Raw genomic sequence first — 16,593 nt, 5'->3', positions numbered from 1 at the left:
CCAGCTTCAATTGTGCATTCTCCTTTGGCAGAGGAATGAGCAGGGGGAAGGTGATCAGACTCCGCCGCCGGAAGCAGGACAACGTGTCAGGTGAGCCTGGGTTGTAGTTCTGATAATGGTGACTTCTGCTTTCTTTCTACAAGACCTTTGCCTTTTGACTGTTGTAATCATCCAACTGTGATCAGTGCCCGCTAATGTTCTTTGCCTCCCAACTATTGGGATTTTCTCCTCTCCTTCCCCCTCACCTCAGTCAGCTCTTAGGAAAATCAGATTACCTTGTGAACAGAAGAGGGAAATGTTCATCAGTGTCATTCTGTGAGATATCAGAAGTTTGGGAAACCTGTTCCCAGTTTGGCTGGGAAAACTGTGGTGGGTTTTCTGAGGGAAGAGCTGTGCAGGGTCATGAAATTGTCTTGGTGAAAACAGACATGAGGGTAAGGTGTTACCTCTGGGATGAATAAAAACGTTGCTAACAGAGCACTTCTCTCTCTAGGCGGGGACAGCAGTGCAACTGAGAGCTGGGATGAAGAACTATCTCCCTCTACGGTGCTGTACACAGCTACACAGCACACCCCGACAAGCATCACGCTGACTGTCAACCGCGTCCGTAGAAGCAAACCTAAGAAGAGGAAGAGGAGCACAGAAAAAGCTCGCACTGCTCCAAAGGCCAAAAAGATCAAGGTATGTGGAGTGAGACAAGGTTGCTGCAGTTCCTACTGAAGGCTCTGCAGGAGTGGTGACAGCAGGCTGACAAGCTGGCAGTAGACAAGGAACTTTTGTCCTGTCAGGAATTGCTCTCTCTGGTGTAATAACGCGACGCCTTGTATTTGTGACCTGCTCAAGTACATGGCTGTTGGTTTAAAAATTACCTTACTGGAACTCCACCCTTCTTTCCCAACGCTGTCCATTCATGCTCAAAGCTTGGATTCGATTACATCTTTTCCCTGTTGGTCTATTAGCATTTAGGGAAGTAGCTTTTGGAGGCTGTTTGTGGCAAAGGGGCAGTCTGTGAATGGAATAAAAAACCAAAGGGAACGTGGCATTTCTTAGCCAGCTATGTTAAGGAATCCGGACTACAGAGCTTCTTGGCACTGTTCTTTAGGGACAGAGATAGTGCCTGTGTGGAAAACTACGTAGGTAGTGCTGAACATTTGATGAGGGCTGACTTTACAGTCTTGTTTGTGAGGGTTTGGGGACTGAAATAATTTTGGATTGCTTATGTTGGAATGCGAGTGTGTGAGCAGCTGGTTCGTTCCCATCATCAGCTTAGCTTTACCATCATTTTCCCTAGCTTAGGTTTCCCTTGAAGTTCTTCTGGTAGGCACTGACTAAATAAAAGACAGGGAGCAGGAATCATGTGAGGTCTTCAGGGTTTCTTGGTGTGAACCAGCTGGAATCTGTTGCTGGCCCTTCCTTCTATCAAAGCAAGTGGGGTTAGTTGGGACAGTTTTGGTTTTAATCTCGAGGTTTTTATTAAGTATGAGGCAGCCTTTTTAGTTCAGCAATCCTGGCTGTCAAGCTTTTCAGCAGTTTCCACTGGATTTGCATTGCAGAGCCTTTTTGTTCAAGTCCATTACTCCTTGCGTAGGTCTTCCTGTAATTCTTGTCATCTTTTGTTAAGGGTTGGTCTGTTGGAGTGAGATCTGTTGTAGTTCCAGGACACCAATTCTGAGTCTATATATAATGCCTTGTCTTTTCTCTCTCTTTCTCCTTGTTTGGTGCCAGGCCTTTCGAGAGGGCTCGCGAAAGTCTCTGAGGATGAAGGTGAGTAGAACTGAGAACGCTCTCTGCTGGTGCCGGGGTTTTCCCCTGTGTTTTGTGCCTCTCTTGGTTTGTTTGGGGAGATTTTGACTGTGGGACTGGCCTCAGAATAATCTCAAGCCTTACCATGCACCACAAACAGGCCTATTCAAAAGGGCATCACAGGAGTTGCCCCTTGAACCTTCCTTCTGCTTCAGATAGCTTTCTGTAAGGTAATATCATCCAATTCCAAGAGATATGACTGATTGATGACACTTGGGAGCGGGGTGTTTGATGTAAGGGATGTAGAACTGGTTGTAGCCACTCTTCTGTGAGGTCAGTTATCATTTAATTGCATCAAAGCTATTTTAAACCTGAGCATCAAAGCAGTACACAGGTTTAATGTTAGGAGTCCCTTGCCATGTGGCCTTATTTCTCTCCACATCCTCTTACGAGGAATGGGATGGGATGATGTGTTGATCTCTGACTCTCTGCAATCTTGGTAGGTGTGTCTGTCTGATAGAAAGTTGACAAAAAAAGGGAGACTGAACTAAAGGTGTTGTTAGAAACACAAGAGGTGCCTTAAAGTTCAGTCAGCTCCATCTGACCCCAGGTCTGTAGCCAGCAGTGGCATCTAGCAGGTGACTCAGAGGAAATAGGACAGTCTTGTGGTGTGTCTGTCTGTATGCTCCTGTCTCCATAGTACACAAGTGCCTTGAGAGGGTGAAAATGCATTAAAAGTGTTCATGCTGTTAATAGATACGATAAAAATGATTGTTCTTCAGTGGTCCTTGTCACTATGAACTCAGTGTCACATATGTCTCAATCCCTTATGAAGCCAGTTGAGTTACTGACCTCTGGGATATTATTTGTTACTATCAGGTAACGAATGAAGCTTGTTTGTTTGGGGTATTTTTCCCCTACCAGCTTCTTTTTTCCCCTTCCTTCCAAGATGGCCTAAGTGGATTACCTCATTCTGCCCTGTCTTCTTCACACTGCTTAGGACTTGCAGTTTTAACCCTCTGGGTATTAGCTGATGCTCTACATTCAGTTCCTTGAAACTCCTATGACCGTTTTGCTGGCAGGTTCAGAAGTATTTTTGGATCAGTCACTGCAAAGATTGAGATGCAGTCGGCATCACCTGGTATTAGGCTGGGCATGAGTGGGTTGACTCTAGGGCAAGCCTGCATGACATTTATTTGCCTTTGTGTGTTCTGTTCCTTTGCTTTTTTAGATCTTCCTAATTATTTTTCCTAAGCGACTTAGAAACCTTTTCTGGCCATTGACCAGCTTAATTTCCTTGTATGTAGCAGTGCCAAGTACCAACTGTCAAGAGATCTTGGTCCTGCATGGAGTTCTCTGTATATTCTTATGTGCACTGTTGTACAGTGTTCTGGGGGATGCAGTCTCTGAAAAAGATATCCTCATAACCAACACATTCTTAGCTTGGAATAGATCTGCCTTTTTATGTAGCGTATTCACACACTCAGCACTGTGGATAGGTTTTCCCCATTGTGTGCTAGCCATTCACTCTTTGCTCTTTGGTGCAGAATTCCCCTTCTGAAGCACATGCCTTGGATGAAAACACAGCTGAAGGGTGGGAGAACCGAATACGCCTGTGGACAGATCAGTACGAGGAAGCCTTCACTAACCAGTACAGTGCTGATGTGCAGAACCTGCTGGAGCGGCATCTAAACTCTAATAAAGACTATGTGGGCAAAACTGCTCTGCTAGACACAATCAACAAAACAGAGTTGGCCTGCAATAATACTGTTATTGGGTCCCAGATGCAGGTAAGAACCTTTGTGGCTGAAGTGGGGTAGGTCAGGTCCTCAGGTCTCTAGGATATAAGGCATGGGTGACCAATATCATAGCTGGTCATATAATTCCAGACCAGTAGACACAGATCTGATATAAAACGGAACAGAAGAGATGTCAGTACCAAGACAGATTCAGAAACACATTCAACCAAATCAATGTTGCTAATTTGGGAGTATTTTGTGCAGGTGTTACATGGTTCACAGGTATTTTGTCATGAATACTTTTGGTGACTGAATGGCTTGAGGCAGAACTAGACCTATCACTTGCTGGAGATAGGAAATTTCCTACTTTCCAGCTAAATTTTCTTGTCTTTCAATGATTTGAATATTTTGGATGATTATTTGGAGTCTGATGATTTACAAATAGTGCACAAGTACAGCTGATTTGGGGGAACTATCTCCCTAGGTTTTCCAAGGTGTGAATGATTGGTGTCTTGCCAGCTTTATGGAGTGCATGTAGACAAGGAGAAACAGGAAAAGGATGTGTTTGTGTGGTGTATGTAGACAAGGAGAAACAGGAAAAGGATGTGTTCATGTGGTGTGTGTCGTCCCCATTGCTCTTCTCAGCTGATGTTTTATCTGGTCCATGCTTTATTGGACAGAGAGCAGCATTCCCACTCAGTTTAGGCTTTGTGGGGCTTCTTTGGCCAGGGGAATGGAGATAGGTGCAATGGAAAAGGATGGGCTCCAAAACAGATGTGGGGCACCTTTTCTGTAGATGGGGAGCAAGAGTCAGAAACCTGAATGTCAGGTATATGTTTGTGCTTGAATCATTCGTGTTTATATCAGCTGACTCACTGCTCTGTGAAGTTCACGTGCTCCCTCCCACCTTTCCTTCTGCTTTTATGTAGGTGAAGCAGATCAGGCAGGGCACAGATATTGCCAGTAAGGGGGAGAGTGCAGAAACAGGACTTTGGACCAACTTTCTTCCACTCTTGCTTCTAGGTCTGCAATAACAAGACTTGAGTGGGGGCTGGGGAGAAACACACTTTGCTGTGTGAGTAGCCTTCCTAAAGAGAGCAACTGAGGAAATACAGGGAAGAAAATGTTCTGCTTCTCTAGCAATCTTAGTATTTTCCGAGTCTAAATGTAAGCTCTTTAATCTCCTTCACATGAGTTTTAGGAAAAGTCATGACATGAGTAGGAAAACATATGTTGTTTCTTTTTATCACCTTCATAGAGTACAGCAGTTCAGGTGACTATACATCAGTGTACTTGGTTTCATCATGCTCTTTTGCCCTCTCCCTTCACCCCTGTACAGATATAGGTTTTCCCACAGGGAAAAGTGGCCAGAGTCCCAAATTGGAAGACTCCAAATGCAATATATCCCAAAGAAACAAAAAGATAGTAAGTTATAAGACATCCTAGTGAGCTGCACTTACTTTAAACAAGCTTTGAGTAGGTACCTATTGTACATCACGTATGCCAGGATAGTATAAAGGAACTTGCAGGATTTGTAGTTCCTCTTGGATACTGAGGGAAGACATGGTGGATGTCCCTGGCTGCTGCTTGTCAGCCCCTTCTGTCCTTGTTTTCTTTGCTCAGCAGATGGCTGTGGAGTGTTGTGTGGAGGACAGCCTGCACATGTGAGGAGTGCATGGTTTCTGGTCCTGCGCTTTATGTTTTTGTTCCACTCATCGATCTCATCTTTGTTAGACAAACTGAGAAGGCTTCTTGGTTTGTATCAGTTGTCTTTTAACTACATATTGTTAGTGGATGGAAAAATAGCTTTTATGGGGGATAAGGAAATAGGTACTTGGAGCTAGGAAAAAAATCAGGGAGGTTGTGTCAATACGCAGATAGCAGCAGCATGTAGAAGATGAGTATTGTAACTGCTCTGTTTGGCTCTGAGGGCTCTGGAGAGAAGTGGAAGGAATAAAAATGAAATGCTTTATACACCCTGCATACTCTCACAGTTGAGAGTGGGTTTTGGCTTGGGTAAATAATGATGCAAGTCCGTACTTAAAGAAAGAAGAAAGAGAAGTGAGTGTGATGTAAAAGCTTCCCTATGCCAAAAGGAGTAGGGAGGGATGGCCTAAGAGTTACACATGGATATGGGATTTTGATCATTGGAATGCTTTGAATAAACCAATTCTCAACTGCCCTCATGATGCAAAGGGAAACTTGTGAAAATATGAAGCTGTTCAGTGTCAAGAATAAAATCATCTCAGTGTTGGCTGCTGCCAGATGCTCAACAAACTGAAAGCTGTGAATCACTTTTCTGCCTGCTGCTGCCAAACCAAACCCAGGGTCAGTATCTGCCCTTTGTTGCCTCTGATAATTGCTGACTTGAGCTCAAACTCCTGAATGATTTCACATTCTGAAGTGAAGAGCGAAAGGGCCTTTATAAAATAAAGCCACTGAGTATTATGCAGATGTTGCTCTGGAAACATATCGGAGCAGTTTTGTTTGATTAGCAGTCAGCAGTCCCCAGGGAGTGACATGAACAAAATCATTTGTTCTTTTCACACATGAAAGCATGGCATTTAATCCTTCTTATTTCTGAATTCAGGGAACCAAAACAAGCTGAGCCAGGGCCTTAGCAGAAAAAGCTGGGAGATCATTCATTCCTGTTTTACCAAACTCGGATAACTAAGTTTTACAGTTGTAAAGCTTCTCTTTCCTTCATGGGCTCTTTACCTCCCACCACCGCACCTTATTCCAGCTCTGTTCCAGCACCAGGTGAACACTTAATACAGGTCAGTCATGGGCCATAGTGAAGGCTGCCAGCCATTAACTCACATCTCTGAGAGATACTAAGAGAATTTGGTAGACTAGTAGGGTAATTTAGGTTAGGAGGGACTGCTGAAGGTTGTCTGGTCCAACCTGTCTGCGTAGGGCCAGCTTAGATGGGAAACTGGGTATGACAGCAAACCAGATGGTAGTATAGAAACAGAATTATTCAACTGGAGACATGCTTGTGTCTCAGTCCTAATTTACCTACTAACTTCAGGGACTTGCTCCTTATCTCCTTCTGTCACACACTAACAAAACTATTCCTATTTATTTACTCTGTCTTAGCACAGTACAAACCACATCCGATGTTTTTGAAACAACTTCAACACTACTCTTGGCAATGCAAACAGTCTTATCTTACAGTTCACTCATGTCATGGGTTTGTTGATCAGAAATCAGGGCCAGTTTGGCTTCTTAGTCTGGAAGTAACACGTTTCTTCTACACTAGTTCAGTGGACTTGAGGAATCTTCTGTAAGCTACTGTCAGGACCTGTGATAGACAAATGACACCCAGCAAGGCTTTTCAGAGGCTCAGATAGGTACATGCAGGTTTTTCCCATTGCCAGCAGATACTGTGGTATGAAAGAGATAAACGAGGAGATCTGGAATAGCAAGACCATTACTTCCATCTGCATAGGTTTCAGATAAGAGTTTCGTGAAGCTGTCTTTATCCTGGACCTGAGAGAAGTCAACAGACATCTTACTTCAGTGGCTGGTCCAAGACCTGCAGCATAATGTCACATTAAAACAATGAAAGCCATCTTCTTCCCAAAGAGGTTTAATTCAGAGCACATACAAGATTGCTTCTAAAAAAACCCAACCTATCTGTGGTTCTGTACTCTCATGCACTCAGTATGGAGAGTTTCATTTGGTTCTGAGTGCTGCCTTAAGGCATTAAGTTCATTTTCACAAGGTTAGAATGTCATTTTCCAGACTGAGCCCTTTGTGAAGTTAATGTGATTTTTACCTATTTGAGCAGTGTGCTCAGTAGCTGTTTCTAACAAGAAATCTATCAGCAAAAGTTGGGAGCTTGCTTTTAATAAAATGTTGTGATTTATATCTAATTTAGATAGATGACTGTTATTATTGCTGGAGTAAGAACACTTATGCCTCAATTCACTCCGGAAAAGTATCAGAACTGGGTCCTTATGAGCAATGAATAACATGCTTAGGAAAGAACAGGCACAGCTCTAGTGGTGAGGCAGCCAGCCATCTTCACATAATCTTTACTTGCAAAGAGGTTCAATCTGTTAAGCAAGAGAAGGACATTGTTTTTATGGAAGAAGTCTTTCAGTGCTTGTAATATCCCCTCCATTATTCCATAAATTGCGTCGTATTTGGATGTCTGTGCTTAAAGAATGTTGCAGTTTCATACTGCCAAGATGCCATTGTGAAAATCCATTGTAATAGAGTTGTAGACTTTAACGTAAAGAAGATACAGGAAAATGCTTACTTACAAAATTGTTTCTTCCTGTAAAAAACCCAGGGCACTAGCTGAGCAGACAGATGAAGAGAAGTTTCTGGATGGAGATAGAAATTGCCAGCTGAACTCTTTGGCCTGTTAGATGGAATTTACCATCCTCTGCAGAAGGAAAAGCTTGTGTTTTTTTTCCTCTGAATGTTTGACAACCCACAATTTAGGGAAGATTTGAGTTATTCTGGCTATGAAAGTAGCCATAATTGCAATTCCCTGTTAGCAGCAACTGACAGGTCTGATTATGCCTCCTAGCTGCAAGACTGAAATCCTGGTAGATTTGTGAGACATATTGTTGAAAGAAAGGAATAAATACTCTTTGATAAATATTACCAAATCATTGGTCCTTACTAAACTGCTACAGAATAAACAATATATTCACCTGGCAGAGCTTATGTGTGTTGCCCCTAGAATCATTTCTCAAGTAGGTAAAAATACACTGCATGAGTTAAAGGCCTTTGGTTTAAATTCTCATGTGTTGCTCTGGTTTTTGTTACAGCTGCAGCTGGGAAGGGTGACTCGGGTTCAGAAGCACCGGAAGATCCTGAGGGCAGCAAGAGACTTGGCACTAGACACCCTTATAATTGAGTATCGAGGGAAGGTTATGTTACGGCAGCAATTCGAGGTCAATGGGCATTTCTTCAAAAAGTAAGAGTACTATGAAGTGATTAGTATGAGAGCATCATGGCATGGAGAGGCTAATGTCTCTGTAGGATAATGCACTCTGACAGGGCCCTTGTCAGCTGGGCCATCCGTAGAAATGGAAAATCAAATGTACAACCTCAGCTTGATGCTCTGTTTATGGACCCAAACCCCTCTGAAGTAGATCTGTTAGACTGTGATGATGGAGGTGCTTCAGCATCCAGAGCAATAGTGCTGATAGAAGTGCTTTTTCCAGCGAAATAAGGGGGATACCTGTTGTAAATGCCATGGGAATTGGGTATTTGGGGATTGAGACCTTCTGTTACTTCTCCAGGCCATATCCCTTTGTGCTGTTCTACTCCAAGTTCAATGGTGTTGAAATGTGCGTTGATGCCCGCACCTTTGGTAACGATGCCAGGTTCATCAGGCGGTCCTGCACTCCAAATGCAGAGGTAAATTCTCTCTTCTTCATCACTCTAATGGCAAGTCCGTGTTTAATGCATTCCCTTTTTATGAATATTCAAATTTAAAATGCAGTAAATGGGGTAAATTCTCTGCATCTCATGCTTGTTTGATGGTTTACACTTGGAAGATGAGAAAGTTTGGGAACACAAGGGGTTTCTTTTTTGCTTGAAAGGAAAAGGTTTCTTTCATGGCTTTCTTTTGGCTGCAGAGTGAGTTAGGGTAAGCAGATTGGTAGTAGTGTAAATGGAAAAGCACAGGATGAGATGAGCAGTGAAGCAGGCTTTTCCCTATAGAGAATTTGGGGTAATTATTCATAGAATAAATAAGAGCTACTTGCAGAGGAGCCTTCCCTCTTGGAAATAAGAAGTGCAACTTGTGGAGATGTTAGTTTCTCTCTACTTTGTTTAACAAGGTTCGTCATGTGATTGCTGATGGGATGATCCACCTGTGTATCTATGCTGTTGCCACCATTGCCAAGGACACAGAGGTTACCATCGCCTTTGACTATGAGTACAACATCTGGTGAGTCCTTCACCTCGCCCAGGAGCTCTCCACTGCCCTCCTGGACTGGACATCTTCCTCCAGCCCTTTCCTCGCATTCTACATTTTGCTCCGTTTTCTACTGAATTGCATTTTCCGGCTATTCTGTCCAGTTCTGCTGGCATATTCTCCAATAGAGGCCATAAGGTAGCCTGCTGTCCTTGCTTTGGCACGTGGTGAGATGTTTAGTAGGAGATGCATTGAATGTCTCTGTAGAAGGGTTGAGAAATGAAGAGTGACACAAATTATGTTTGTGTTTTGGAGCAGCAACTATAAAGTGGACTGTGCGTGTCACAAGGGGAACCGGAATTGCCCTGTGCAGAAACGTAGCCCAAATGCTGCAGAACACCTACCTCCACCTGTTTTAGGCACACTGATTGGGGCAGAAACACGCCGGCGGAAAGCCCGTCGAAAGGAGCTGGAAATGGAACAGCAGGGCATGGCTTCGGATGAGAACAGCAGTCAGCAAACAGAGGAAGTTCCTGAGGGACCTGCGGCAGTCAGTGACAATGAGGTAAAGCCCTTGACACTGTTATATATGTTTTTATCATTCAGTGGTGTAGAATCTGATGTGCTGAAGCACTGGGATCTTCAGAACGGCAGTTGCAGGAGGTCTTTTTTAAGCTTTTAGCACCTTAGATTACCATAGGAATCCTGATTAACTATGACAGTACCAGATCTTCTTTGACATACTAAATCTGGGCTTCTCTTTCAGGTGGCAGAGAAGGAGGAGAAGCAAGAAGGGGAGAAAGAGGAGCCTGGAGATGAACAGGGAGCTTTGGCCCACAGCCGACGGGCAAGTACCTTTCTTAGTCTGGGTATCATCCCCCTTAGGACATCCTTCATGCAGTGACCAACAGGTCTAAGTGGTGATTTCACTTGTTTCAACACAAATTCCAACTGTCAGTGGTCTTCAGTAATTTGATTAAAAACAAACAAAACCACCCAAAAAAACCAACCACACAGATGGATTACATAGGATTTATGTTAGAGCACTGCAGATTAGAAGGGGGGTGTGTGTGTGTATATTTATTTCCTAATTGAAAGGCCTGTTACTTTCAGAGCTATTCTATGCTCTAAAACATGCAATTAACAAGACAATCAGCACTAGATTCCAAAAAGATAAATGCCCCTTTTTTACATTCCTGCTGACCTTCCTTATTACTATTACAGGAGTTTATGGAGCCAAATAGAATCATAGAATAGTATGGGTCAGAAGGGACTTCTAAAGGTCATCTAGTCCATCCCTCTGGCATGGGCAGGGCACCTTCCACTAGATGGTATGATGAACCAGGACCTGTTTTAGAGGGTTAGGTTTGTTAATGTGTATCTGTTCCCTGTATGGCTTCATAAATGTGTTGCCAAGTGGGAAAAGGGTAAGATCAAGTGGCAGAAGGATAGACCACAAACAGCTTTGTTGGCACAAGTCAACAACATTTGCTGTGTTCTTTATTGGGAAATTCCTTTGTGCTTCCAAATCATTATTGTTTTAGTCAAGATATTCCCTAGTGCTCTTGGATCTTTGATAACACAGTCCCTTCTCAGCCTTCTTCTATTCTGACTAAAGCTGCTTGTTTTCTCTTGGGCTTCTTATGGCACCTGAGTTTGCTCCCTGAAGTAGAATGCTTCATGCCTGTGAATGGAGCTGTTCTGGCTCTATCCATTAGAAAAGAATTACACCCCCCTCCAAAACCACAAAAATCCCAAACAAACCAAGAAAGAAGCAAAAAGTGCTCCCATCCTTCTACCAACCAGCAAATGTATTGGCAACAAGGAGTTCCCTGTTTTTCATTTGTTCACCAAATCCCATAATCTCCTGTCTTTCTCTAATGGGAGATAGGGATCTTCCATGTGTAAATTTCCTGAGAATGCTTTAAATGTGGAGGTAGTGCAGCAAAGTGCAGAGCTCAGGGCCATCCCAGTGAGAGATCCTTGGCTTATCTCGTGGGGAGATAAAGCAGTCAGTTCCTACTGAAATCTGAATAGCAGTAGCCATCCATCAAGCTGCCCTTTAGCTTGGGGGGAAGATTTCATTCAGCAGAGAAGCTGATCTCTTCCTGGGATAGTATAGTTCAGGAAGTGTTTGTTTCCCGTGAGCCTGTAAGCCCTGTTCCTGTGCGTGGCACCAGTTAATCTCCTTTAATAAGATTCAGTTTTCTATACTTAGCACCAGGTAAATACATGTATCTGTAGTTTTCCCAGTGTCTGATGTGGGGTTTTCTTGGTGTGTATGGAATATATTTGACCAGAAAACTGTAAAGGCCAGGCTGCTGTGATTTGATACTCCTTCATAGTACTTTCTCCTCCATGACAAGTGTCAGAAGGCACTTGACCCACATCTATTCACTTGATTTAGCCTGGGTTTTTTGCTAGTCTTTATTGTACTGGGCCTTTTGCATACATAATTCCAATTACTTCTGACACAGCTTGGTGATAGGATTTCCTGTTGTTTCTGTTTACCTAGCAAACACCTTTGGTTTTGCCTCTATTCTCTCATGTTCTCTTTTTCTTACCTACTGTATAAGCTGCTTAGACAAGAGCTTTTATTTGCGAGCTGGGTGATCTCCTGACATCAGGGAATGAATGAATCTGGATCATTTTAGTCTGTTTGTATGGTGTTATACTTACTGCAAATTACTGCTTCACTTCTATTGCCTCTGGCTTCTGTTTGCTTCTAATGTTTAGTCATTAGCGAGTAGCTCTGTTTGTTTCCAAGTTGTCTCTTCATTCTGTTTATTCTTTCTTATGGTTTTTAGTTCTTCAAAATCATGAATTTCCTTGCAGCTGTTTTATAAACGTAACTCAGTAGTATCTAAGTGGTCTTATTGAAGAACAAGGTCTAGTTCTTCTAGTTACTCTATGAACACATGATTATTTTGTTGTTGTTCTGGGAAATCTGCCACATTGGAAAATGCAAATATCTGGAAAGAACTGCTTCTTTCTGTCCCCTTTCTGGCTCTTGTCACTGCTGTTTGGCAGTTGTTCTCCTTCCTGTGCTGCATCCCATATCTGTTCTTGCCTCCTCCTCTTTATGTGCACGATTTGCAGTGCTGACATAAATTTACTCTTGTGTTCTAGTCCCGGGAAGACAGGAAGGTAGAAGCCATCATGCACATGTTTGAAAACTTGGAAAAGAGAAAGAGGAGACGAGAGCAACCCTCAGACCGTAACAGCACTGATGCTGAAGTCACCGTCAGTTCTGAAGCTCCTGAGCTGGAGGAAATAAAAACAGAGACTCCTGAAACTGAGGATGGAAGTTCAGCACAGAGTGCTAGTGCTGCTGCTGCTCCTGCTGCTCCTGCTCCTCCAGCTGTTTCTAACAGTAACAGCAGTACCGGGGTGAACACACGGCGGTCTTCACAAGTAATGGTAAGATGAAGATAGGATATCTTCTAGGAAGCTCAGATGCAGCAGGTCTGATCATAAGATCATTCAGGATGGGAGGAGCTTCGTGGGGTCTCTAATCCATTCTGCATCAGGCAGGATCAGCTCTGAGGTCATCTCAGGTTGGCCAGGGTTTAACCAGCCTTGCCTTGAATACCTCTAAGGAGGGACCTCACAGTCCCTTTGGGAAACCTCTTCCAATTCACGACTGTTCTCATGGCAAAACAATTTTGCCTTGTATCCAGTCTGAACCTCTCAGTTCAGTGTATGTACATTAATGCACCACTGCGTGTTCTTGATGGCTTCAGTCTGGATGTAGGAAGACTGCTCTTAGGTTCCCCTGAATTTTCTCAGGGCTGAATAAGCCCAGCTCCTTTACCAAGTGGGCCTCTTCTGTGCTGGTGTGAGCTTAAGTTGGATGAGTAACTGCAGGGATTGAGGAGTTTGTCTTTTATTTGATTTTTCAGCCTGGTCTACTTGGATGTGTGTGTTCTCATTATATGGCAGGGCCCAGATACTTACCTGGAATGATTCATGGCAGCTCAGATCAGGAATAAGACCAGTTGCCTTGAGACAAGTGGCAAGTTTCATACTGCTGCTTTCTTCCTTAAGACCAATGTCCTTGTTGACACCCTTTAAAAACACAGCAGACAATGATAGTGTGCCAGTGTTTTAGAAGGGTCCTCAAAGCCATCTTAGGAGCCAGTACAGTCTAACCAGATCTTGAGAGTCAGATAGTGTCATTCAATAGATCTCAATCCTTGATGCTGTATGCAGAGAAAAAGAACACTCACAGAGGTGCCTGGACTAATGACACTTTATATTGTAGGATGCTGTCCCTGAAAAAGCAGCTGCTAAGCCAGCTCCACCAAAACCCTCCAGGCCTCGACCAAAAAGCCGCTTCTCTCGATACCGGACCAGTTCAGCACAAAGACTGAGAAGGCAGAAACAAGCCAGTTCCCAGCAAGCTGAACTCGCACAGGCTGCTCCAGAGGAAGGAAGCACTGCCAGCTTGGTAACCACAGCAGATGTCAGCAATGTAGAAGGTCCAGGAGAAGGCAGACAGTTAACAGGATCTGACCCAGCTGCTACCCTGGCTGCAGGATCTCAGTCTAATCGAGCTGCAGTAAAGTACCCCAAAACTAAAAAGGTAAATATTATTGAGTGCTGAAACTGGAGGGGAAAAAAAGGTTTTGTATGTCCTTTGGGGAAAAGTTGGCTCAAGGGAAGCAGCTCTTCAGAGTAGTTGAAATTATGTGACTTTATTTTTTACAGTGATATTTGTTCTATAGTGGATAATAGCCCTCATCATGATTCAGAGTCTCTGCTCATCCCTGTACACACAAAGGTCAGAGAAATAAATTAGCTGATCTTTATGGCAAATCTGCACAGACCTTAGACACCAGCAGGTGCAATCGAAGAGGTCACTTCTGGGTACAACAAAGAAGCTTGTGCCAGCTGCCACATACTGGCCATTAGTGGCCATTAGCCAGTAATGCATTTAGGCTTGCAGTTGGATACTAGTTTTGAACAAGGTGATAAAGTTTTGGGAGAACCTGATGAATAGAGTGTAAAATCAAGAAGTTACTTGAGTGAAATTGCATTGCCTGTTGTGCCTGCAGTAGATGAGAATTGGGTTTGACTCAGGACGTCCTGGCTGTGTTCCTTCCTGTTGAGGAGGGAGGGAGGTTTTAGCACACAGGCTGACCAGAGCACTGCTTCCCTATATGCCTTTGTGCCATATTGCCTTTCTTCACCTGTTCTAGTTGCATTGACATGTGTGTTTTCTCCTTCAGTATCTTGTTACAGAATGGCTGAATGACAAGGCAGAGAAGCAGGAGTGCCCTATCGAATGTCCTCTGCGCATTACGACAGACCCAACAGTTTTGGCAACTACCCTGAATATGTTGCCAGGTCTCGTCCACTCCCCGCTGATTTGTACCACACCTAAACACTACATTCGTTTTGGTTCACCTTTCAACCCCGAGAGACGGCGAAGGCCCTTTCTGTTGGATGGAATTTACAGCTCCTGTAAAAAGGTATGTTTGCTCAGGTCTCCCCTTCAGGAGCTCTGTAGTCAGCAAGCTCTTATTGCCATTCCTGTAAAATCATTGTGTCTTCTTTGAGCCTATTTCCATGTATTCCTGCTGAGCTGGCCCTACCTGATGTGTCGATGCAGTCTCCAGGCTGTGGCTGCTTACACCCTCCTAGCCAGGGCTCACTCTTCAGCTGTACATCTTCATCCGTGACTCTCCTCTTAGAAACATGTACTTTCAAATCTGCAGTGGCTGTTTATTATCCAGCATATGTGATTCAAGGAGTTTTAGTCATTGCCTTTAGAATGTTTTATGTTAACCACTTTCACAGTCAGAGCATGGTTGGCATTGTGGGGATAAGACAGGGTTGCAAAAGAGCTCAGGAATACATTGCCTCATTCAAGTTCCATTGTCTTTGGAGAGCCTTTGTTGTTCAGTAAAGCTTTGGGCTTGCCTGTTTGCAAGACCAAGCCCACAGCTTTTTATTTGGGATCATAGACTATCTACAACAAATACTTGGTTCAGGAAGCCTGAACCAAGCCCAGCTGAGGACTTTATTCCTCCAGAGATGGTATGTGGCCATGCTAGGAGTTACCCATCACAGGGAAACAGTAGTCCCTGTTAGTTTGCCCAGTCAAGTTTCTATCAGAATCCAGGCCTATTGCCTGTCAGCTTTGCTCCCTGGCTCTTCCAGTTCCTGTGTGATTGCTTGAGAACAATGTTATGGAAATCCTTTCTGATCTTCCACTCTTGGTAGCTTTCACAGCCAGGTACCATGGCCTGGTTTCTTTGTCTGCCTTTGAGGGAGTTTTTCCAGGGAGAAGCTTTGGACTTTATTACTTCCACCTTCAGCCAATTTGTTGTTATGCCCTAACAGGCACCTACAAAAAGAAGCCAAGGTCTCTTTTGGATATTTTCTTCACAGGTCAAGCTCTTGATCATTCATATATACTCATATGAACAAAGCCATGGTTGTTTCTATGTGTCTGCACAATCTCAGCATCTTTAAGCTGAGAACTTCAAGGTTTGAGCTGCTTTTTTGAACCAAACAGTGTCTTTGAGCCCCAGAGCAGAGAGAAGCATTGAGAGTGAACCTGTCAGAGCTATTCTGAGTTGCCTGTCTGCTGTGCTGTACAACCAGCCAGCAGCAAGCTCACAAGCCAGTGGAAACTGCTGTTGCAGAACAAGTCTTCCAGTCTGTTGCTTCAGTTGGCTATTTTCTAGTCATACAGTAATTCTCACTGCTGGAGAGGGAATGGCCTAATCTCACTCTGGATGACTTCCATTTAATCTGCATCTTTCCTGAAGCCAAATGTCCAAAACAGGATGTTGTGTTGCAGCTGGGAGGTTTTCAGAGCAGAGAGCTTCTCTGCATCTTGTAGCCTACACCCATTTTGTCCATCCCAGGATGATGACCAAGTTTTCTTTGACAGGGTGATGTAGATTCTTGTTCAGTTTATGATTTACTGCATTTGTTAGAACAACCCATTAGTTTTCTAGCCCTGATTTTTTTCCAGAACAGACGTTGCAGAAAGTAATGTGTTAGGTTTCTACCTTTTGAAGGGAAATGATCCATAACTGTTGGAGTGGTTTCACCCACTTTTGTAGGAGTTCCTGAGGTTTTTTCATGGAGGATACTTGGTAGCATTCAGTGGTTTCATCTCTGACAGTCTGGAAATGTAGAAAAAATCTCTGTTCACATTCAGGAATGCTTAGAAAGCTCTCACAGGGAAGACCCCCCTTTCAGCCAGCTGAG

At 43.6% G+C, this 16,593-nt stretch overlaps 1 protein-coding gene across 1 annotated transcript in view; it reads left to right on the top strand.

The window, feature by feature from the left end:
* SETD5 (SET domain containing 5) overlaps positions 1–16,593 on the top strand; it is a 61,929-nt gene that overhangs the window by 30,465 nt on the left and 14,871 nt on the right. The window contains exons 5-16 of the mRNA XM_034066536.1: positions 32–90; positions 494–681; positions 1,726–1,764; positions 3,291–3,533; positions 8,270–8,418; positions 8,747–8,864; positions 9,290–9,399; positions 9,685–9,931; positions 10,133–10,213; positions 12,496–12,786; positions 13,631–13,951; positions 14,598–14,840. Coding sequence (XP_033922427.1) covers positions 32–90; positions 494–681; positions 1,726–1,764; positions 3,291–3,533; positions 8,270–8,418; positions 8,747–8,864; positions 9,290–9,399; positions 9,685–9,931; positions 10,133–10,213; positions 12,496–12,786; positions 13,631–13,951; positions 14,598–14,840 — 2,089 coding nt within the window. The remainder of the gene's footprint in view (positions 1–31; positions 91–493; positions 682–1,725; positions 1,765–3,290; positions 3,534–8,269; positions 8,419–8,746; positions 8,865–9,289; positions 9,400–9,684; positions 9,932–10,132; positions 10,214–12,495; positions 12,787–13,630; positions 13,952–14,597; positions 14,841–16,593) is intronic.

This window comes from Melopsittacus undulatus, chromosome 9 (assembly GCF_012275295.1).
Source record: "Melopsittacus undulatus isolate bMelUnd1 chromosome 9, bMelUnd1.mat.Z, whole genome shotgun sequence".
Taxonomy (NCBI): Eukaryota; Metazoa; Chordata; class Aves; order Psittaciformes; family Psittaculidae; genus Melopsittacus; species Melopsittacus undulatus.
Note: the sequence above shows the minus strand (reverse complement) of the source record. Positions and strands in the feature narration are given on the sequence as shown.